This window comes from Desmodus rotundus, chromosome X, assembly GCF_022682495.2.
Source record: "Desmodus rotundus isolate HL8 chromosome X, HLdesRot8A.1, whole genome shotgun sequence".
Lineage (NCBI taxonomy): Eukaryota > Metazoa > Chordata > Mammalia > Chiroptera > Phyllostomidae > Desmodus > Desmodus rotundus.
The window spans coordinates 40,255,927-40,281,370 of record NC_071400.1 but is presented as its reverse complement, the minus strand read 5'-3'; the positions used below and the strand labels follow the sequence as shown (position 1 = coordinate 40,281,370).

Genomic DNA, 25,444 nt, shown 5'->3' with positions numbered 1-25,444 from the left:
GAGAGAGGAACACAGGCAGGAAAAAAGGGAAATGAATACCTACCTATCAATAATAACCTTTAACGTAAATGGATTAAATGCTCCAATCAAAAGACATAGAATAGCTGAATGGATAAGAAAAAATGACCAACACATATGCTGCCTAGAAGAGACCTATCTCAGGACAAAAGACTTACACAGCCGGAAAGTGAAGGGCTGGAAACAAATTTTCCAGGCAAACGGACAGGAAAAAAAAAGCAGGGGTAGCAATACTCATATAAGACAAAACAGACTTCAAAAGAAGGGCCATAAAGAGAGACCCAGAAGGTCAGTTCGTAATACTCAAATGAAGAGTCCACCAAGAAGACATAAACATTGTAAATATATATGCACCCAACATAGGAGCACCCAAATACATAAAGAAAATCTTGGAGGACTTCAAGAAAGATATTGACAGCAACACAATTATAGTAGGGGACTTTAACACCCCACTATCAAAAATGGACAGGTCTTCCAAACAAAATATCAACAAGGACATTGTGTCACTTAACAATACCCTAGATAAAATGGACTTAACTGATATATAGAGAGCTTTTCATCCCAAAGAAGCAAAATACACATTCTTTTCAAGTGTACATGGATCATTTTCAAAGATAGACCACATGATAGGACACAAAGCAAGCCTCAACAAATTCAAGAAAATTGAAATCATATCAAGCATTTTCTCTGACCACAAGGGACTGAAACTAGAAACCAACCCCAAAGGAAAAAACCCAAAACACTCAAAATCATGGAGACTGAATAGCATGCTATTAAACAATGAATGGGTCAAGAACGAGATTAGGGAAGAAATCAAAAACTTTCTGGGAACAAATGAAAATGAACTCAAAACAACCCAATAGCTATGGGACACAGCAAAGACAGTCCTGAGAGGTAAGTTCATGGAAATACAAGCCTACCTTAAAAAGATAGAAACATTTCAAACAAACAGCCTAACACTACACATATAAGAACTCGAGGAATAACAACAAAGACAGCCCAGAGCAAGCAGAAGGAAGGAAACAACCAAGATCAGAGCAGAGTTAAATGAGATAGAGACTAAAAGCACAATTGTAAGGATCAATGAATCCAGGAGCTGGTTCTTTGAAAAGATAAACAAAATCAACAAGCCTTTAAGTTGGCTCATCAAGACAAAAGAGAGAGGATCCAAATAAACACACTTAGAAATGAAAGAGGAGAGATTACAACTGATACCACAGAAATACAAAGGATTGTAAGAAATTACTATGAAGAACTGTATGCCAAGAAATTTGAAAACCTAGGTGAAATGGACACATTTCTAGAAAAATATAATCTCCCAAAACTGAATGAAGAAGAAGCAGAAAACCTGAACAGACCAATAACAGCAGACGAAAGTGAAGCAGTCATCAAAAAACTCCCAACACACAAAAGCCCTGGACCAGATGGTTTCACAGGAGAATTCTACAAAGCATTTATGGAAGAGGTAACCCCTATCCTTCACAGACTATTTAAAAAAATCCAAACTGATGGAAGACTCCCAAACTCTTTTCATGAAGCCAGCATCATCCTAATCCCAACACCAGATAAAGACACAACGAAGAAAGAAAACTTCAGGCCAATATCGCTGATGAAAATAGATGCTAAAATTCTCCACAAAATATTGGCAAACCGCATCCAGCAATACATTAAAAAGATCATACACCATGATCAAGTGGGATTCATCCCAGGGATGCAAGGATGGTACAATATTCGCAAATCAATAAACATAATACATCACATCAACAACAGCAAAGACAAAAATCACATGATCATATCAATAGATGTGGAAAAAGCATTTGATAAGATACAGCACCCATTTCTGTTAAAAACACTCAGCAAAGTGGGAATAGATGGAGCATTCCTCAACATAATAAAGGTCATGTATGAGAGACCTACAGCCAACATCATGCTCAATGGACAAAAACTTAGAGCTTTCCCAGTAAGATCAGGAACAAGACAAGGATGCCCTCTCTCACCACTCCTATTCAACATAGTGTTGGAAGTCCTAGCCACAGCAATTAGACAAGAAAAAAATAAAAGGCATCCAAATTGGAAAGGAGGAAATGAAACTGTCACTGTTTGCAGATGACATCATAGTGTACATGGAAAATCCTATAGACTCCACCAAAAAACTACTCGACCTAATAAATGAATTTGACAAAACAGCTGGATACAGAGTCAATACTCAGAAATCAAAGGCATTCCTGTGTACCAACAACGAAACTGCAGAAACAGAAATCAGGAAAAAAATCCCATTTGATATAGCAACAAGAAAAATAAAGTACCTAGGCATAAACCTAACCAAGGAGGTAAAAGACCTGTACTCAGAAAACTACACAACACTGAAGAAAGAAATTAAGGAAGATACAAACAAATGGAAGCATGTACCATGCTCATGGATTGGAAGAATTAACATCATCAAAGTGGCCATACTACCTAAAGCAATTTATAGATTCAATGCAATCCCTATTAGAGTACCCATGACATATTTCACAGATATAGAACAAACATTTCAGAAATTCATATGGAATCATAAACGACCCCGAATAGCTGCAGCAATTTTGAGAAAGAAGAACAATGCAGGAGGGATCACAATGCCTGATATCAAACTGTATTACAAGGCCACTGTAATCAAAACAGCCTGGTACTGGCATAAAAACAAGCACATAGACAAATGGAACAGAACAGAGAGCCCAGAAATAAACTCAAGTCTTTACGGTCAATTAATATTTGACAAAGGTGACAGGAGCATAAAATGGAGCAAAAACAGCCTCTTCAACAGATGGTGTTGGGAGATCTGAACAGTTACGTGCAAAAAAATGAAACTCGATCACCAACTTACGCCATACACAAAAATAAACTCAAGATGGATAAAAGACTTAAATATAAGTTGTAACACCATAAAAGTCCTCGAGGAAAACATTGGCAGGAAAATCTCAGACATTCCACGCAGCAACATCCTCAAAGACACGTCCACTAAAGCAAGGGACATAAAGGAAAGAATAAACAAATGGGACCTCATCAAAATAAAAAGCTTCTGCATGGCTAAAGAAAACAGGACCAAATTACAAAGAGAACCCACAGTATGGGAAAACATATTTGCCAATGATACCTCAGACAAGGGCCTGATCTCCAAAATATATAAAGAACTCACGCAACTCCTATCCAGGAAGACAAACAACCCAATTAAAAAATGGGCAAAGGACTTGAACAGACACTTCTCCAAGGAAGACATACAGAGGGCCCAGAGACATATGAAAAGATGCTCAGCATCACTAGCCATCAGAGAGATGCAAATTAAAACCACAATGAGGTACCATCTCACACCAGTGAGAGTGGCCAACATAAACAAATCCAGAAACAAATGTTGGAGATGATGCGGAGCAAAGGGAACCCTAGTGCACTGTTGGTGGGAATGCAGACTGGTGAGGCCACTGTGGAAAACAGTATGCAATTTCTTCAGAAAACTAAAAATGGAACTGCCTTTTGACCCAGCAATTCCACTGCTGGGATTATACCCTAAGAGCCCTGAAACACCAATCCAAAAGAACCTGTGCATCCCAATGTTCATAGCAGCACAATTTACAATAGCCAAGTACTGGAAGCAACCGAAGTGCCCATCAGCAAACGAGTGGATCCGAAAACTATGGTACATTTACACAATGGAATTCTACGCAACAGAGAGAAAGAAGGAGCTTATACCCTTTGCAACAGCATGGATGGAACTGGAGAGCATTATGCTAAGTGAAATAAGCCAGGTGGTTAGGGAAAAATACCATATGATCTCACCCTTAACTGGAACATAATCAATAGAAGAAAAAAGCAAACAAAATACAACCAGAGACATTGAGATTGGGAACAGTCTAGCAGTGGCCAGGGGGGAGTGGGTTGGGGACAGTCGGAAGAAGGGATTGCAGGAACTAGTATAAAGGACACATGGACAAAATCGGGGGGGAGGGTGTAGGTGGGGGAGGGAGGTGGCTTCAGCTGGGTTGGGGTGGATGGATGGGGAGAAAAGGCATACAACTGTAATTGAATAACGATAAAAATTAAAAAAAATCTGTGGTGAATTTATACAATGGAATACTACATGGCCGTAAAAAGAATGAAATCTTACTTTTTGCAACAGCATAATGGACCCTGAGACTATTATGCTAACTGAAATAAGCCAGTTTATCAGAGAATATAAATGCTGTACGATGTCACTTAAATGTGGAATCTAATGAACAAAATAAAGTGATATACTGGTTAGTAGCAGAGGCATTGATATATGGAGCAGACTGACAGCTATCATAAGAGAGAGAGGAGGGGTGGACTGCATAAAATGAGGCAGAAGAATTAGTCAAAGAACGTATATAAATAACCACAGACACAGACCACCATAGGGAAGGAAGGATGGGGACTGAGTGGAGGTGGGCAAAACGAGGGGAAATGAGGTCATCTGTAATAATGTCAACAATAACAATAAAGTTAAAAATAGATGTATCCCTATGTTCATTGCAGCATTATTTATAATAGGCAAAATATGGAAGCAACCTAAGTGTCCATTATTAGATGAATAAATAAAGATGTGCCACATATATTCAATGGAATATTACTCAGCCATAAGAAAGAATGAAATCTTACTATTTGGACAACATGAATGAATCTAGAAGGTATTATACTAAATGAAACAAGTTAGAGAGAGAACCACAAGTACCATATGATTTCACTTATGTGTGGAAGGTGAAAAACAAAATAAATGAATAAACAAAACAAAAATACTCAGATACAGAGATGGTTGCCAGATGAGAGTGGGGTGGGGGGACTGGGTGAAAAATGTGCGGTGATTAAGTACAAATTAGCAGTTACAAAAATAGTCAAAGGGATATAAAATATAGCATTGGAAATATGTTCAATAATCATAATAATTATATATGGAATCAGGTGGGTACTAGAATTATGGAGGGGAATTGCTTCATAATTTATATAAATGTCTAATCATTATGCTGTATACCTGAAACTAATAATATTGAATGTCAACAGTTATTGAAAAATAAACATTTCAAAACAATTGTTGACATTATTTCAGGACCTACTGTACATATTGTTATATCAAGACTTCCTTCTATACTACTTCTTACATCTTACTTTCTGTTCTCTCCCTGAAATGCTCTCTTCCCATCCTTCCACTACAATGGTTTTTTCTCATCTTTCAATTCTCATATTCTGGTCACCTCCTTAAAGAAACCTTCCCTGACCCAGATTTCCCTTTCCATTTTCCATCCCTGTTATTTTTAACAGCTTTTTAGTGAAAGATATAGAAAACTACACAAAACAAATTTTGCTAAAGAGTTATTATAAAAAGAACACCCTAATAACCCCCACCCAGGTCAAATATAGAACTTTGTCAGCACACCAATTGTATCTCCATGTGTCCCATCCAAATCACAGTCCCCTCCTTCCTCACAAAAGTAACCATTATCTTGACATTTAAAAAAAATCAAGAAACACAAGTAGTCACTTCCTTGTCTTTCTGTATGGTTTTTATCACCTAAATATGCATCCCTAGACACTGTGGGTTTTTTTCTTTGTAAAATATTTTCCTAGTGGTAGCCAAAGAGAGTACAATTAGCATCCTAAATTTGTAACAATCTAGTTAAAATTGATACCAATGTAGCTTCAATAGTATACAAAAATTCTCCTTTAGAGCTCTACCCCCAATTTTTGTCACAACTGATATCTTTGTATATCACGTGCCTCATAATATAAATTAATTTTGTATTCATTTACTTTTAAATCACATAGGAAATAAAAATAAGCTTACAAAACCAAAATGCAATAATACTGGCTTTTATGTTTATATATGTAGTTACCTGTACGAGAAATCTTTATTTCTTTGTGTGGCTTCAAGTTACGATGTAGTGTCCTTTCTTTTTCAACTTGAAGGATGCCCTTTGGCATTTCCTGTAGGGCAGGTCTACTGGTAAGGAGTTCCCTCAACTTCAGTTTATTCGGGAATGTCTTTTTTTCTTCCATGACAAAATTTTCTTTTAATTTTGACACCCAATGTCTAACACCATAACTATGGACCATCAGATTTCTTTTGTTTTTATGGTTCATAATTTTCTTTTTTCTTTATTAGAATTTATTGGAGTGACATTGGTTAATAAAATTACATGTTTCTAATGAATAATTCTTTAATATACAATTTATCTATTGTGTTGTGTGTTCATCACCCCAAGTCAAGTCTCCTTCCATCATCATTGATCTCCCCCTATACACTCTCCTACCTCCCCACACCCACCTTTCTCTCTGGTAATCACTATATTGTTGTCTGTGTCAATGAGGTTTTATTTACTATATCCCTTCACTTTTTTCACCCAGGCCCACCACTTCCCTCCCATCTGACAGCTGTCAGTCTGTTCTTTGTATATGAGTCTGTTTCTATTTTGTTTCGTAGTTGATTTTGTTCATTAGATTCCACATATGAGTGAAATCATATGGTACTTGTCTTCCTCTGACTGGCCTATTTTATTTAGTATAATGCTCTCCAGGTCCATTCATGCTGTTGCAAAGGGTAAGAGTTCCTTCTTTTTCATGGCCAAGTGTATTCCATTACTCAAAAGTGGTTTCTTCCATCTGTCCTCTTCAGCTAGTGTCAGTCGGTTATTCAGGATGATTTTTCTTTAATTTAGTTGTAATTTTAGCTTGGTCCATAGGAGGAAGCTAGTGTAGCTTCCACCTACTCTGCCACCATCCTGGATAATGGGGAATGTCTTAATTACTCCATTTTTGAAGGACAGTTATGCCAGATATACAATTCTTGGATAACAGTTTTGTTTTCTTTCGACATCTTAAGTATATCATCTCACTGCCTTCTAGCCTGCCAGGTTTCTGATGAGAATTAGCTGATTATCTTATTGAGGATCTCTAATATATGATGTGTCACTTCTCTCTTGCTGCTTTTAAGATTTTCTCTTTACTATTGGCTTTTGACTGTTTGACACATTATGTCTCAATGGTCTGATTTGATCATATCTGGAACATGTTGAGATAATTGGATATGTAGATTCATCTTTTCGCATCAAATTTGGGGAATCTTTCAGCCATTATTTTATTAAATATTCTTTCTGTCCCCTACTTCCTACTTCCCCCTACTTCCTACTTCATCTGGTATTTCTATAATGTGCATGTTAGTTTGCTTGATGTTGTCCCACCAGTCCCTTAGACTCTGTTCACTATTCTTAATTCATTTTTCTTCCTGCTCTTCAGACTTGACAATTTCAATGGTCTTATCTTCAAGTTTGTTGATACTTCTGCCTATTCAAATCTAGTGGATTTTTTTCGCCCATTCTAGTGATTTTAGTATATGTGCTATGGAAGTGAGCACTAAGTTCCAGGTCTAGAAGAATTTCTACTTGGTTATAATTATATCTCTTTAGCTCTCTCTTTTATTTATTTATTTATTTTTAGAGAGGGGAAGGGAGGGAGAAAGAGAGGGAGAGAAACATTAATGTTTCTCCCAATGTGTGGTTGCCTCTCATGGGCCCCCACCCCCACTGGGGACCTGGCTCACAAACCAGACATGTGACCTAGACTGGGAATCGAACAGGCAACCCTTTGTTTCACAGGCTGGCACTCATTCCACTGAGCCACACCAGCCAGGGCAATTTCCTTTACTCTTTGAGCATATTTAAGGTAATTAATTTAAAATCTTTGTCTAATGAACTTCTTGTCTGGGCTTGCTTACAGACAACTTTCATCAGTTTTTTTTTTTTCCCTGAAAATGAACCATACTTTCCTGTTTCTTTGTATGTATTCTGATTTTTTATTGGAAACTAACGTTTGAATATAATGTTGTAACTCTGGAAATCAGAGTCCTTTTATTCCCCAGGGTTTTCTGTTTTTAGTTGAGGGCTGGTGCCATCTCTTTATTTACTGACCTTTCCAAACTATTTTGGAAATAGCCCCAAAGAAGTTGGATCCAAGGAGCAACACACCAAGACACATCATAACTAAATTACCCAAGATTAAAGATGAGAGAATCTTCAAAGCAGGAAGAGAAAAGCAGAGAGTTACCTACAAAGGAGTTTCCATAAGACTATCACCTTATTTCTCCAAAGAAACCTTACATGCAAGAAGGGGCTGGAAAGAAGTATTCAAAGTCATGAAAGGCAAGGACCTACATCCAAGATTGCTTTATCCAGCAAAGCTATCATTTAGAATGGAAGGGCAGAAAAAGTGCTTCCCAAATAAGGTAAGCTTAAAGAAGTTCATCATCACCAAGCCCTTTTTGAAAAAGACTTTATTTATTTATTTTTAGAGAGAGGGAATGGGAGGGAGAAAGAGAGGGAGATAAACATCAATGTTTACTTGCCACTCATGTGCCCCCTACTGGGGACCTGGCTTACAACCAAGGCATGTGCCCTGACTGGGAATTGAAGTAGTGACCCTTTGGTTTCCAGGCTGGCACTCAATCCACTGAACCACATTAGCCAGGGCCCAAACCCTTATTATATGAAATGTTAAATGGACTTATCTAAGAAAAAGTAGATCAAAACTATGAACAGCAAAATGACAACAAATTCACAACTATCAACAACTGAACCTAAAAAACAAAAACAAACTAAGCAAACAACTAGAACAGGAACAGAATCACAGAAATGGAGATCACATGGAGGGTTATCACTAGGGAGGGGGAGGGGGATATGGGGGAAAAGATAGAGGGAATAACAAACATAAATGGTAGGCACACAATAGACAAGAGGAGGTTAAAAATAGCATCGGAAATGGAGAGGCCAAATAACTTATATGTATGACTCATTGACATGAACTAAAGAGGGGGGAATGCTGGAGGGAATGGGGGTACCAGGCAGAGGAGTTAAGGGGAGAAAAATGGAACAATAGTAATAACACAATCAATAAAATATACTTATGAAAATCACATGATTATATCAATAGATACAGAAAAAGCATTTGATAAGGTACAGAACCCATTCATGGTAAAAACACTCAGCAAAGTGGGAATAGAAGGAGCATTCCTCAGCATAATAAAGGCCATATACAAGAAACCTACAGACAACATCATACTCAATGGGAAAATCTATAAGCTTTCCTCTTAAGATCAGGAATGAGACAAGGGTGTCCACTTTCACAACTTCTATTCAACATAGTAGTGGAAGTTCTAGCCACAGTGATCAGGCCAGAAAAAGAAATAAAAAGCATCCAAATCAGAAAAGAGGAAATAAAACTGTCATTGTTTGCAGATGACATGACAGTATATGTAGAAAATCACATAGACCCCATCAGAAAACTACTCGACCTAATAAGTGAATTTGGCAAAACAGCAGGATACATAGTCGATATTCAGAAATCGAAGGGTTTTTTTGTACACCAACAATGAAATATTGGAAACAAACTAGGATAGAATCACATTTACTATAGTAACAAGAAAAATAAAGTACCTAATAATAAACTTAATGAAGGAGGAAAAAACCTGTACATGGAAAACTATAGAACACTGAAGAAAGAAAATAAGGAAGACACATAAATGGAAGCATATACTGTGTTCATGGAATTGGAAGAAAACATCAGCAAAATGAAAAGGGAACCAAGCAGCCTAGGTGCCCATCAGTATAAGAGTGGGTTAAAAAACTGTGATACTTTTCCACAATGGAATACTATGCAGCAGAAAGAAAGAAGGATCTCCTTCGCTTCATGGCAGCATGGATGGAACTGGAGAGCATTATGCTAAGTGCAGTAAGCTAGGTGTTGAAAGAGAAATACCATATAATCTCACCTATAAGTGGAACCTAATTAACAAAACAAACAGGCAAGCAAAATATAATCAGAGACATTGAAATAAAGAAAAAAGTGATAGTAACCACAGGGGAGGGGGGATGGAAATAATGGTGGAAAGGAGAAAGGGTCATCAATGAACATGTATAAAGGACTCATGGACAAAGCCAAAGGGGGGTAGATTTGAGGGTGGGAGGTGAGGGTGGGTAGGGTGGGGGAGAGTGGAGGTGGGAAAATGGAGACAACTGTATTTGAACATTATAAAAAATGATTAAAAAAAGAAAAATGAAAATTTAGTCCATTTACATTTATATTCGTCATTGATGGGTATGCTTATTTCCATTTTGTTAAGTTTTTTTTCTGGCTGATTTCTAATTCCTCTGTTTCTTTAATCATCTCTTACTTTATGCCTTTGTGATTTGATGGTTTTCTGTATCGATATGCTTAGAGTTCTTTCTCTTTCTCTTTTTTGTATCTACTAGAGATTTTTATGCTTATGACAGGGCTTATATGAAACAACTTGTATACAACAATCTATTTTAAGTTGGTAACATGTTTGAACACATTCTACAGCTCTGCATTTTTACTCTCCTCCACCCCTTCAATTTATTTTTTCATTGTCACAATTTACATCTTTTTATGTCATGTATTTATTAACAAATAATTATAGTTATATTTATTTTTACTGTTTTTGTCTTTTAAACTTCGTACATACTAGCTTTACAATTGATCAACCCATCACCTTTACAACTTTAAATACTTCTGAATTTAGTTCTATATTTACTTTACCAATAGGCTTAATTCTTTAATATGTTTTCCTGTTATTATTTAGCACCATTTTGTTTCAGTTTAAGAAGTCCCTCTGTTGTGGTTTCTCTTCTTCATTTTTCCTGCCTTGCTGGGTCGTACCTGAACCTTTTTTAAAAAATATATATTTTATTGATTATGCTATTACAATTGTCCCAATTTTCCCCCTTTGCCCTCCTCTGCCCAGTACCCTTTTTCCTCCAGCCTCCCCTCTTAGTTCATGCCCATGGGTCATGCATATAAGTGCGTTGGATTCTCCATTTCCTATACTATTCTTAACTTTGCCCTGTCTATTTTGTACCTACCAATTATGCTTCTTAATCCTTGTACGTTTTCCACCATTCTCCCCTTTCCCCCTCCCAGCTGATAACCCTCCAAATGATCTCCATATCTATGATCCTGTTCCTGTTCTGGTTGCTTGCTTAGTTTTGGGGTGTTTTTTTTTTTCTAGATTCAGTTGTTGATAGTTGTGAATTTGTTGCCATTTTAATGCTTGTAGCTTTGATCTTCTTTTCCTTAGATAAGTCCCTTTAACATTTCATGTAAGAGCGGCTTGGTGATGATGAACTCCTTTAACTTTATTGTTTGGGAAGCACTTTATCTTCCCCTCCATTCTAAATGATAGCTTTGTTGGATAAAGTAATCTAGGCTCTAGGTCCTTGCTTTTCATCACTTTGAATACTTCTTGCCAGTATCTTCTTGCCTGAAAAGTTTCTTTTGAGATATCAGCTGATAGTCTTATGGGAACTCCTTCGTAGGTAACTCTCTGCTTTTCTCTTGCTGCTTTGAGGATTCTCTCTTTAACTTAACCTTTGGAATTTTAATCATGATGTGTTTTGGTGTGGTCCTCTGCATGCAACTTGTTTGGGACTCTCTGTGCTTTGTGGACTTGTATGGCTATTTCCTTCACCAAATTAAGGAAGTTCTCTTTTGTTATTTTTTGCAATAAGTTGTAAATTTCTTGCTCTTCCTCTTCTTCTGGCATCCTTATGATTCAGATATTGGTACATTTGAAGATGTCCCAGAGGCTTCTTAAACTATTCTCAAGGTTGGGTTTTTGTTTTTTGGGTTTTTTTTTTTAATTCTTGTTTCTTCTTGCTGTTCTGTTTGAATGCTTATCTTTTCCTTATATTCCAAATCATTGATTTGTTCCCATCTTCCTCCCCTTCACTGTTGGTTCCCTACAGATTTTTCTTTATTTCACTTAGTGAAGGAGGTGTGTCCTTCATTTCTTCCTTTATGTTTTTACTGTACTCAGTGAGTTCCTTGAGCTGCCTATTAACCAGCATTTGAACTCTGCATCTGATACGTTGGTTATCTCATTTCATTTAGTTCTTTTTCTGGGCATTGCTCTGTTTTTTTCATTTAGGCCATATATCTTTGTCTCCTCAATTTGGCAGCTTCCCTGTGTTTGCTTCTGTATATTAGGTAAAGCTGCTTTGACTCCCTGTCTCAGTAGCATGGGCTATTGTAGAAAAGGCACCTGTAAATATTGTGGGGAGGAACCTTAGGTAATTGTCAGGGCGGGACTACCTGCTTCGCTTCTTTGTGACTCTGTTTGGTGGGAGGTCTCAGAGATGGACAGTGCTGCTGCTCAGCTTCTGGAACTTTGCCCTGCACTTGCTCCATTTCCAGTCACTTCACCCACTCCCCATATGCAACTGGCACCCTTTCAGCTGTTGCCCTGTTGGTGAATCCCAGAGTGGGTGAGTTTGTATACACTCTAAGACTGTGTAGTCCCTTTAAGCAGAGTCTCCTGAAAATCCAGCAGTTTTTTCTGCTGCTCCAACCACCACTGGTTTTTACAGCCAGTAGTTATGGGGATTTATCTTCCCAGTGCTAGAACCCTAGGCTGTGCAGTCTGGACTGGGGCTGGGATTGCTTATTCCCAAGGTACCCCTCCCAGTTTTTATCCACTACACATGAATGTGGGACCACCCTTTCCACCACCACTGCCACCTCTCCATGCCACACTGCATCTCCTGCCCTCTATGCCCATTTAAGCGAGTCTGCCTCTCCTACCCATCTGGATGGCTTCTTTAAATCCTTGGTTGTTGGGCTTCCATATGGTTTGGTTTTCTGACAGTTCTGGGTGTTATCTGTTTTGAGATTTAGTTGCAAATCTCTCTGTGGTTGTGTGAGGAGGTGAAGTGTGTCTACCACTTCTCCATCTTGACCAGAAGTCTTGAACATTTTTTAAAGAATTCTATTTTGGTTTATCCATATAGGTTATGAGTATTTTTGGTATAGATTTTTTTTAGTGGTTGCTCTAATTATTAAATTATACATAAGTAACTTATCATTGTCAACCAATCTCAACATTTTCACCTTTGGGAAGCTTTCAGCCACTACTTCTTCATATACTTTTTCAGCCTCACAGTCTTTCTTCTCTTTTCCAGAGATTCCAAGGATAGGTAAGATTTAAATATGCTGAGAGGAGATGGGAGAATATTTCAGGCTGTGAGACTTCCACATTAAAGGCTACTGTTGATGGAGATGAGAAAATTGAATTGTGGCAGTAGAGGAAGATTAATTCACTTTTAGCTATTTGAGTTTTGTATGATTGTATGGCATGCAAAAGGGAGATAACCTGGAAGTTATTTATGCTCCTTTCATGAGAAACTGGTTGACGAGCTTTGTTCAGAAAGATAGTCTGTTCTCTCTTGGCTTGGTCAGAGGAATACAGTGCCTTGGTTTGGATAGTATTTTGGTTGATTATATGTATCATAGATTGTATACCAGATATTTTCTGCTTACCTCTCCAGATCCATTGTCCACCCTTTTACTGCATGCTCTGTGCTCCAGAAAGCTAACCCATATGGATCACATCAGTCAGTTCCCTTCCCTTCTAGGCTTTTGGTAGGGTTTGGGTAGTGGAGATGCCTAGACAGACTTCAAACAGAAGGAAGGAACTGAGGCCATGGTGTTTATTTCTGGCTTCTGCCTCACAGGATCATCTCAGGCTGGTTACTGTCCCTGAATTAAAGGTCATAGGTCTTCAAAAGAGGACACATTTTTCCTTTTCACATATTTGTCCCCTCTTCTCTTCCTTTTTGTCACAGAGGTGGTAACAGCCAAGTTACTTTACCTCTATTCCTCTTGGTTTGCCCATACACAGACTTTATAGATAGTCCTTTTGATAAACTTTCCACTAATTATGCTAACTTGAATGTACAATCTGATTCCTACAGGGACCTTTGTTTTTACTTTTTTTCAATTATTTTATTGTAGTTCAATTACGGTTGTCTGCACTTTCTCCACATCCCTCCACCCCACCCCAGACAATGCCACCTCCCTCCCCCACCTCTACCCTACCCCTTGATTTTGTCCCTGTGTCCTTTATAGTAGTTCCTGTAAACCCCTCTCCCCACTGTCCGCTCCCCACTCCCCTCTGGCTATTGTTACATTGTTCTTAATTTCATTGTCTCTGGTTATGTTTTGTTTGTTTTTTTCTTTTGTTAATTATGTTCCAGTTAAAGGTGAGATCATATGGTATTTGTCCCTCACCACCTGGCTTATTTCACTTAGCATAATACTCTCTAGTTCCATCCATGCTGTTGCAAAGGGTAGGAGCTCCTTCTTTCTCTCTGCTGTGTAGAATTCCATTGCGTAAATGTACCACACATTTTTGATCCCTCATTTGCTGATGGGCAGTTAGGTTGCTTCCAGTACTTGGCTATTGTAAATTGTGCTGCTATGAACATTGGGGTGCATAGGTTCTTTTGGACTGGTGTTTCAGGGCTCTTAGGGTATAATCCCAGCAGTGCAATTGCTGGGTCAAAGGGCAGTTCCATTTTTAGTTTCCTGATGAAATTCCATACTGTTTTCCACAGTGGCCTCACCAGTCTGCATTCCCACCAACAGTGCACTAGGGTTCCCTTTGCTCCGCATCCTCGCCAACATTTGTTTGTGGATTTGTTTATGTTGGCCACTCTCACTGGTGTGAGATAGTACCTCATAGTGGTTTTAATTTGCATCTCTCTGATGGCTGGTGATGCTGAGAATCTTTTCATATGTTTTGGGCCCTCTGTAAGTCTTCTTTGGAGAAGTGTCTGTTCAAGTCCTTTGCCCATTTTTTAATTGGGTTGTTTGTCTTCCTGGATAGGAGTTGCGTGAGTTCTTTATATATTTTGGAGATCAGACACTTGTCTGAGGTATCATTGGCAAATATGTTTTCCCACACTGTTGTTTCTCTTTTCATTGTAATGCTGTTTTCTTTAGCCATGCACAAGCTTTTTAAATGAGATCCCATTTGCTTATTCTTTCCTTTATGTCCTTTGCTTTAGGGGACATGTCTGTGAGGATTTACCTGCCAATGTTTTCCTCTAGGATTTTTATGGTGTTACAACTTATACTTAAATCTGTTATCCACCTTGAATTTATTTTTGTGTATGGTGTAAGGTGGTGTTCGAGTTTCATTTTTTTGCATGTAGCTGTCCAGATCTCCCAACACCATCTGCTGAAGAGGCTGTTTTTGCTCCATTTTATGCTCCTGCCTCCTTTGTCAAATATTAATTGACCGTAAAGACTTGAGTTTATTTCTGGGCTCTCTGTTCTGTTCTATTGGTCTATGTGCCTGTTTTTATGCCAGTACCAGGCTGTTTTGATTACAGTGGCCTTGTAATACAGTTTGATATCAGGTATTGTGATCCCTCCTGCATTGTTCTTCTTTCTCAAAATTGCTGCAGCTCTTCGGGGTCGTTTATGGTTCCATATGAATTTCTGAAATGTTTGTTCTATATCTGTGAAATATGTCATGGGTACTCTAATAGGGGTTGCATTGAATCTATAAATCGCTTTGTGTAGTATGGCCATTTTGATAATGTTAATTCTTCCAATCCATGAGCATGGTACATGCTTCCATTTGTTTGTGTCTTCCTTAATTTCTTTCTTCAGTGTTGTGTAGTTTTCTGAGTACAGGTCTTTTACCTCCTTGGTTAGGTTTATGCCTAGGTACTTTATTTTTCTTGTTGCTATATCAAATGGGATTTTTTTCCTGATTTCTGTTTCTGCAGTTTCATTGTTGGTGTACAGGAATGCCTTTGATTTCTGAGTATTGACTTTGTATCCAGCTGTTTTGCCAAATTCACTTATTACGTCGAGTAGTTTTTTGGTGGAGTCTATAGGATTTTCCATGTACACTATGATGTCATCTGCAAACAGTGACAGTTTCATTTCCTCCTTTCCAATTTGGATGCCTTTTATTTCTTTTTCTTGTCTAATTGCTGTGGCTAGGACTTCCAATACTATGTTGAATAGGAGTGGTGAGAGAGGGCATCCTTGTCTTGTTCCTGATCTTACTGGGAAAGCTCTAAGTTTTTGTCCATTTGCGTGGTGTTCGCTGTAGGTCTCTCATATATGGCCTTTATTATGTTGAAGAATGATTGCTGTATTCCAACTTTGCTAGGTACTTTTATCATAAATGGGTACTGTACCTTATCATATGCTTTCTCCGCATCTGTTGATATGATCATGTGGTTTTTGTCTTTGCTTTTGTTTATGTGCTGTGTTATGTTTATTGATTTGCGAATATTGTACCGTCCTTGCATCCCTGGGATTAATCTAACTTGATCATGTTGTATAATGTTTTTAACGTATAGCTGGATGAGGTTTCCCAATATTTTGTTGAGGATTTTAGCATCTATGTTCTTCAGTGATATTGACCTGAAGTTTTGTTTCTTTGTTATGTCTTTATCTGCTTTTGGGATTATCTGGCTTCATAAAAAGAGTGGGAATCTTCCATCTTCTTGAATTTTTTGAAATAATCTGTGAAGGATAGGGGTTAGCTCTCCTTTAAATGCTCTGTAGAATTCTCCTGTGAAACTGTCTGGTCCAGCAGTTTTGTGTGTCAGGATTTTTTGATTACTGCTTCAATTTTGTGTGCTGTTTTTGGTCTGTTCAGGCTTTCTGCTTCTTCTTCATTCAGTTTTGAAAGATTATATATTTTCTAGAAATTTTCCATTTCATCTAGGTTTTCAAATTTCTTGCCATGCAGATCTTTGTAGTAATTTCTTACAATCATTTGTATTTCTGTAGTATCAGTTGTAATCTCTCCTCTTTCATTTTTTTTGTCTTTATTTGGGTCCCCTCTCTTTTTTTCTTGATGAGCCTGCTTAAACGTTTATTGATTTTGTTTATTTTTCAAGGAACTAGCTCCTGAATTCATTGATCCTTACAATTGTGCTTTTAGTATCTATGTCATTTAATTCTGCTCTGATCTTGGTTATTTCCTTCCTTGTACTTCCTCTGGGTTTTCTTTGCTGTTGTTTCTCGAGTTCTTGTAGGTGTAGGATTAGGGTGTTGATTTGAAATATTTCTATTTTGGGGGGGTAGGCCTGTATTGGTATGAACTTCCCTCTCAGGACTGCCTTTGCTGTGTCCCATAGGTTTTTGATTGTTGTGAGTTCATTTTTGTTTGTTTCCAGAAACTTTCTGATTTCTTCCCTAATCTCATTCTTCACCCATTCATTGTTTAATAGCATGCTATTCAATCTCCATATTTTTTAGTGTTTTGTGGTTTTTTCCTTGAGATTTGTGTCTTGTTTGAGTCCCTTGTGATCAGAGAAAATGCTTGATATGATTTCAATTTTCTTGAACTTGTTGAGGCTTGTTTTGTGTCCTATCATGTAGTCCTTGTTTGAAAATGTTCATGTGCATTTGAAAAGAATGTGTATTTTGCTTCTTGTGATGAAAGTCTCTATATATATATCAGTTAAATCCATTTCATCTAGGGTGTTGTTCAACGCTACAGTATCTTTGTTGATACTTTGTTTTGAAGATTTGCCCATCTTTGACAGTGGGGTTTTAAAATCCCCTACTGTAATTATGTTGTCAACATATTTCTTGAAGTCCCCCAAGATTGTCTTTATGGGGGTGCTCCTATGTTGGGTACATATATATTGACAATGTTTATGACTTCTTGGTGGATTCTTCCTCTGAGTATTATGAAGTGACCTTCTGGTTCTCTCTTTATGGTCCTTATTTTGAAGTCTGTTTCGTCTGATATGAGTATTGCTACCCCTGCTTTTTTTTTTCCTGTCCGTTTGATTGGAAAATTTGTTTCCAACCCTTCACTTTCAGTCTGTGTAGGTGTTTTGTCCTGAGGTGGGTCTCTTGAAGTCTGCATATGTGTGGGTCATGCTTTCTTATTCAGTCAGCTGTTCTATGTCTTTTGATTGGAGCATTTAATCCATTTACATTTATGTTTGTTATTGATAGGTACTTGTTCTTTGCCATTTTTTCCTACCTGTGTTCCTCTCTCTCTCTCTCTCTCTTTTCCTTCCTTTCCTTAAAGCAGTTCATTTAGCATCTCTTGCAGAGCTGATTTGGTGGAAGTATATTCTTTTAGACGTCTTTTGTCTGGGAAACTGTTTATTTGCCCTTCTATCTTGATTGAGAGCCTTGCTGGGTAAAGTAGCCTTGGTTGCAGGCCTCTGGTTCTCATTACTTGGAATATTTTTTGCCATTCTCTTCTGGCCTGGAGTGTTTCCATTGAGAAATCAACTGCTTACATTATCGGGGCTCCCTTGTATGTTACTTCCTGTTTCTCCCTTGCTGCCTTTAAGATTCTCTCTTTGTCTTGGAATTTTGCCATTTTAATTATGATGTGTCTTGCAGTGGGCCTGTTTGGGTTCCTCTTGATTGGGATTCTCTGTGTTTCCTGGATTTGTGTGACTTTTTCTCTCATCAAATTAGGGAAATTTTCCATTATTACCTTTTCAAACAGGTTTTCTATCCCTTGCTCTTCTTCTTCTCCTTCTGGTATTCCTATTATCTGGATATTATTGCATTTCATGTCCTGCATTTCCCGTAACCCATCTTCATTCTTTCTGAGCGTCTTTTCCTTTTCTTGCTCTTCTGGATGTGTTTTTCTACCTGGTCCTCCAGCTTGCTGATCCGATCCTCTGCTTCATTGAGCCTGCTTTTGATTCCTTCTATTGTGTTCTTCAGTTCAGAAATTGCATTCTTCATTTCCTCTTGGCCCTGGTTGATAATTTCTATTTCCCTTTTCATGTTGATATAGTTTGCAGTGAGTTCATTGCAGCTTCCCTGTAGTTTTTGGTAATTTTCTCTGATCTCATTAAGCTTCCTTATAAACAATGCTTTGAACTCAGTACCTGATATTTTACTTGCCTCTTTTTCATTTAGCATTGTTTGTGAGACTTTCTCCTTTCCTTTCATTTGGGGGATTGTTTCTTTGTCTTCCCATTGTTTGTGAGACTCTTCCCATTAGCCTCTGTCTCTTAAGTTGTTCTATTCTGACCCCCTCGATTTATGGTGTGAACTTCTGTGGTAGAATACCTGTGAGATTCAGTGGTACAGTCTCCTCGATCTCCCAAGCTTACTGATCTTTGGCTGTGGTTTATGTTGGCTCTGTGTTTGTCTTTGGTTTTTGGTTGGTTTTGGGTCTTTCTTTGGTGGGTCCTTCTCACCAGGTGGTTATCTCAGGGTCAGTCTGTCCCCAACCTCTTGTTTTCTGTTGTGCAGGTGTGGGCAGGTTGTGTTGGAGCTGGTTCTTCCATGTATACAAGGTTTTGAGGCTTTTCTCTTGCTCTTGTTATGTTGTTTGTTCTCAGTAATTTATCCACTATTTAGTTGTATTTCCAGATACGTCCTGAGTTGAGTTAGTGTGGCTTCCACTCCCTCCTTCGCCTTCTTCTGTTCTTAGCTGTTGGTGGTTTCTTTGTTGGTGGGTTTCCCCTTCCAGGAGGTATCCTGGTGTTCACGGCTTCTACCTACTCTTTTTTGGGATAGGTTGGAGAGGGAAGGTGAAATGGTTTAAGGCAGCAGGAGTGTATGCTATAATATTTAAAGTGCCAGCCCTTAGAGAGGAGATAGGAGATCCTTTTTATATGTGTAATGTTAACTGTGATAATTCACCCACCTAGCCACTTTTTATAAAGGGTGGAAAGAAGATAAGGCTGTTGTTGTGGGGTGTGGAAGGAGTGTGAGTTGGATCTAGAAAGCTGTGAGCTTGTGGGAAGTCAGATTATGAGGTAAAGTGAGAGTAAAGGGTAGAAAATAGGTGTAATGTGTGAGAGAATAACATTAACCACACTAGTAATAAAGTTCAGGAAACAGTGAAGTGGGCTGAGATCTGAGAGGGGTTCTGTGTAGTATTTACAAATATATGGAAGAGCTCTTTTTTAAAAAATTTTTATTGTTATTCAATTACAGTTGCACGCCTTTTCTCCCCATCCCTCCACCCCACCCCAGCTGAACCCACCTCCCTCCCCCACCTCCACCCTCCCCCCTGGTTTTGTCCATATGTCCTTTATAGTAGTTCCTGTAATGCCCTCTGGAAGAGCTCTTATTTACAGTAGTAATGGAGCAACAATCATATGACAGAATCTATGTGATCTGGATAACTAGAATAGGGAGTATAGGTCCTAGAGTAGTGTGCTAATGGCACACAAGTGAAATGAAAGACAGTTAATTAACAATAGACTGTGAAAGAGAGAACAAGGGGAAACCAGTGAAACAATGCAAATTAACCAGTCAAGCCAAGATTAAACAGAAAGAAGAGGAATACAAAAATACTAATAAAATGAGTGATGTAAGTATAATGAAAATATAACAATACAAATATACAATAACTTGCAAGTTCTCTGGAGTAGCAAAGTGAAATTTGTTTCACTGTCTCAGCTGTTGAGATGTCCCCTCTTTGGGTACAACTCTGGTGTGTTCACAGTTTCAAGTTTTATTGTGTGACTTGAGGGGATTTAAAAAAGAAAAAAAGAAGACGGAAGGAAGAAGAAACATAAAGGGAGAGAATGAAGGAGTAGAACAAGAAAGATGGAAAGAGAGGAAGAAGGTGTTAAATGAAAGAAAAAATAATAAATAATAATAATAATAAAGAATTACTTTAAAAGAAAAAAAAGAGGAGAAAAAAAACAAGCCTGCTGGCTTCAAACTGGCCAAGCCAGTTTTGTTGGTCTTTTTGTCTGCAGCCAACTCAGGGGGCCTAGCCCAGCTTTTCTCAGTTGCAGACCAGCACTGGGCAGCCTCTGGCCCAGCTCTCCAGCAGCCCTGGGATCCACAGGTTCAGGCACTCACCCTCCTCCGGGCTATGGGTGAGAGCACGTGGGGCCTTCAGTGATGAGCACTCTCCCCGGTGCTTGTGGCCTCAGGTCACTCACTCCCCGGTGCTTCGAATTTGGTCTCAATGTCCCCCAAACCCTTGAGGGAGCACCTGTCGGCCTGGTGGAGAGGAAACTGGAGCTATTGCTTCAGGAGAATTCCCCAAACTGACCCTGAGTGTCTTTTTCTTTTTGAGAAAATCCTCCTGCTCAATCCTGCCGCTCCATACAAAGAAAGGCCTGTCCTCTCACACAACCCACCTCTGCAGCTAGACCAGGGACTGTCCGGGTCATGGCCCCACACGGCCCAACTCTCAACTCTCCCAGCCAGTGCCCACAGTCTCCATGGGTTTACCACTTCGTCCTTATTCCCCTCCCTACGACTTCAAGCAACCAGGTGTTTCTTCGTGCTGCTCAAGCCTTGTTTGGCAAGGAGGGAGCCATTAACTTGGCTCTCTCCCAGGAGTCCTACAGCAGGCCTGGCGGGCATAGGCCTGGGGCTGCAGTTGCCCTGGTCCCTGCGCTGGTCTCAGGGACCTTTTTTGTCCTGAAGCAATCCCCTTACCACCTGTTTTTTCAGTGTCCTCTATGCTTTTGGTCTCCTATCTTCATAAACGCTGGGGTACTGTTGGCTGTTCACTATCTTCCTCAGTAGATGTGCAGGGGGAAATGGACTCCGCTCCCACCTTTCTTGCTACCATCTTGAGAATCCCTACTGGGACCTTGACTAATACTGATGATATATCAATTTCCAAAGACTTAGAGTACAACAAAATAAGCCTAACATAAAATATGACTAAATATGATCCTATCTGTCTCTTTCTGATTAATCTAGGCTCCTGCTGTGCTTCTAGATAATTATTCTGAACCTCAGTATTCACAGTATCATAATTGTGCCAGTTTATGGAAAGATAACAGTAGCTAACATATATTAATTACTTATTTTTTCCATGCACTGTGCTAAACATGTTTTATGTGCATTATTTCACTTAACCTTCACAACAACTTTATGAAGTAAGTAATTTTTTTTTAATCTCCTTATAGGTGAGGAAACTAAGGCTTTGGGAGATTAATAGCTTCTGGGAGATTTCAGAGCTAAAGAAGGCTATAAATGCAGGTCTGTCTGACTCCATATCTCATGTTCCAAACTCAAAGAGATGTCCGTAGGTCAGTAGTACCCATGAGATTCTTGGAAAATCAGAATCTCACCCTTGCACACAGTAAACTCCAAAACCTCAGGCACGTTATTAAGCATTGCTTATAAAGTGGCCCCAGGGATCTACAATTTCTAATGGAAAATGATCAGGATAATCCAATATCTTAGCACAACACAATGGGTTGGAACAACCTATCACAGAAGACTAACTTCCACTTTGTCTAATGAAGATAAAATTGCAACTTACTCTTTGTTCTTTAGGCAAAGTTTCTTCCCTGTCTCATCTCTGCCGTACCCTCCACCTTTTCCTCTCAACACAAAGCCCTACTCCATGCCTGATAATTCTCACTCACTGTCTCTTCTCTAACCATTTACCACTTTTCCCTTGCTTGTTTGTCATTGCTTGCCCCCATTCTTTCTTCACCTGCCTCTTTGCTTAACTTCCCTGATGGGACTTTTGGACTGCACCAGCTTTCAACAATAATGCCTACTTTATGACATTGTTGTACGTGGGTCTCTGTTATCCCTTCTCTGCCTGTGCTCCCAATCTTGCCCTTCTTGTGCTCAGAGCTGATTTATTGAGAATTCCTTAAGAGGGGAGGCTGTGAGTCTGTCCTCAGTTAACAGCACTCCATGAACGGTTATGCCAGTGAGCAACAGTTTGCAACAACTATGGATGACAGTGACTTTATTTCATAGACTTAAAAACAAACAGGAGGAAGAAAAATAATATATAGTGGAAAAAGCATGGATTTTGGAGTCTTATAGACCTAGAGTTGAATAGCGTCTCTGCCATGATGATCTTAGACAAATGACTTAAACTTTTGGAGCTCTAGTTCTCTCACCAGTGTAATGGGAATGCCAATATCTACCTCAAAATGTTAAGGAAATTAATGAAACAATGCATCTCATAAAAAAAGAGATGCCAAATCTCAGAGTTCACTTCATACCTCTTGAATCAGAATCCCCATTTTCACAGGATCCCCAAAGGATTCACATGCAAATGAAAGTCTGAGAAGCAGTACTCTAAACCATGTTGCTATGCAGCCTGATACTCTAGAAAGTTGTTTGATTGGTGCTGAGTATAGAGAACATATATTTTTAAAAAGTGACTATAGAGCAGTTAGACTTCAGCAAGTGGCTGTGAGATGACCCTTCTGAGGCACTCCTCACCACACCTCTAATTCACACAGTATGCCTGGCCACAGCAAGACTGGAGGCAAGGCCTGTGCCAAAGCCAAGTTGCTCTCATTGTTCACAGGCCTTCAATTCCCAGTGGGCCACATTCACCAGCTGCTGGGGAAGGGTCACTAGGTCAAGAGGATGGGTGCCGTTATGCCTATGTACCTGGTGGTGGTGCTCAAATACCTCATGGTGGAGATCTTAGAGCTGGCAGGCAACGCAGCCCATGACAATAAGAATCCATCAAGAAGACATAAATATTGTAAAAATATATGCACCCAACATAGGAGAACCCAAATATATAAGGAAATTCTTGGAGGACTTCAAAGAAAGATATAGACAGCAACACACTTATAATAGGGGATTTTAACACACCACTGACAACAATGGATAGATCTTCCAAACAAAATATCAACAAGGATATTGTGGAACTGAATGAACATTAGATCAAATGGACTTAATGGATATATGTAAAATGTTTCATCTCAAAGAAGCAAAATACATTCTTTTCAAATGTACATGGAACGTTTTCAAAGATAGACCACATGAAAGGACACAAAACAAACCTCAACAAATTCAAGAAAATTAAAATCATATCAAACATTTTCTAGGACCACAACAGACTGAAATTAGAAACCAACTTCAATGAAAAAATTCAAAAATATTCAAACTCATGGAGACTAAATAGCATGCTATTAAACACTGCATAGGTTAATAATGAGGTCAAGGAAGAAATCAAAAAGTTTCTGGAAACAAATGAAAATGAACACATGAGTCCAAAACTTATGGGACCCAGTGAAGGCATTCTTGAGAGGGAAGTTCATATCAATACAGGCCTACTTAAAAAAGATTAAAAGATTTCAAATAAACAACCTAACCCTACATCTACAAGAACTGGAGGAACAACAACAAATAAAGCACAGAGCAAGGAGAAGGAGGGAAATATTCAAGATCAGAGCAGAATTAAATGACATAGAGGCCAAAAGAACAATTCAAAAAATCAATAAATCCAGGAACTGGTTCTTTGAAAAGATAAAAAAAAAATAATAATAATTGGCGAGCCTTTAACCGGAATCATCAAGAAAAAAAAGAGAGCATCCAAATAAATGAAATCAGAAATGAAAGAGGAGAAATTACAACTGATGCTACAGAAATACAAAGGATTATAAGAAATTACTATGAACAACTATATGCCAAGAAATTTTAAAACCTGGGTGAAATGGAAAATTTTCTAGAGAAATATAAACTTCCAAAACTGAATCAAGAAGCAGAAAGCCTAAACACTGATAAAAGCTAGTGAAATTGAAGCAGTAATCAATAAACTCCCATCACACAAAATCCCTGGACTAGATGGTTTCACAGGAGAATGTTACAAAACATTTAAAGAACAGCTAACCCCTATCCTTCTCAGACTATTCAAAAAATCCCAGAAGAGGGAAGACTCCAGAAATCTTTTTATGAGGCCAGCATCTTCGTAATCTGAAAACCAGACAAAAACACAACAAAGAAAGAAAACTACAGGCCAATATCGCTGATGAACATAGATGCTAAAATCCTCAACAAAATATTGGCTAACAACATTCAGCAATACATCAAAAAGATCATACACCATGATCAAGTGGGATTCATCCCAGAGATGCAAGGATGAATAGCCAATATTCACAAATCAATAAATGAAATTTATCACATAAACAAAAGACAAAAATCACATGACACGTCAATAGATGCAGAAAAAGCATTTGATGAGGTACAGCACGCATTCATGATAAAAACACTCAGCAAAGTGGGAGTAGAGGGAGCATCCCTCAACATAATAAAGCCATGTATGAAAAACCTACAGCCAACATCATATTCAATGTGAAAAAACTAAAACCTTTCCCATTAAGATCAGGAACAAGACAAGGATGTCTGCTTTCACCACTTCTATCCAACATAGTACTGAAAGTTCTAGCCAGAATGATCAGACAAGAAGAAATAAAAAGCATCTAAACTGGAAAGAAGGAAGTAAAACTGTTATTGTTTATAGACGACATGATAGTATACCTAGAAAACCCTTTAGACTCCACCAAAAAACTGCTCGATCTAATAAGTGAATTTGGCAAAGCAGCAGGATACAAAGTCAATATTCAGAAATGAAAGGCATTTTTGTATACCAACAATGAAATATCAGAAACAGAAATCAGGAAAAAATTCCATTTAGTATAGCAAGAAGAAAAATAAAGTACCTAGGAATAAACCTAACCAAGAAGGTAAAGGACCTGTAGTCATAAAACTTCAAAACACTGAAGAAAGAAATTAAGGGAGACACAAATAAGTGGAAGCATATACCATGTTCATGGATTGGAGGAATTAATATCAACAAAATGTCTGTACTCCCCAAAGCAATTTATAGATTCGGTGC

General features: G+C 38.4%; 1 protein-coding gene across 1 annotated transcript in view; it reads left to right on the top strand.

Moving 5' to 3' along the window:
- The window catches only part of TRMT2B (tRNA methyltransferase 2 homolog B), a 160,343-nt gene that overhangs the window by 122,161 nt on the left and 12,738 nt on the right, over positions 1-25,444 (top strand). Inside the window, 1 exon segment of the mRNA XM_053916914.2 lies at positions 7,989-8,278. Coding sequence (XP_053772889.1) covers positions 7,989-8,040 — 52 coding nt within the window. The 3' untranslated portion in view covers positions 8,041-8,278.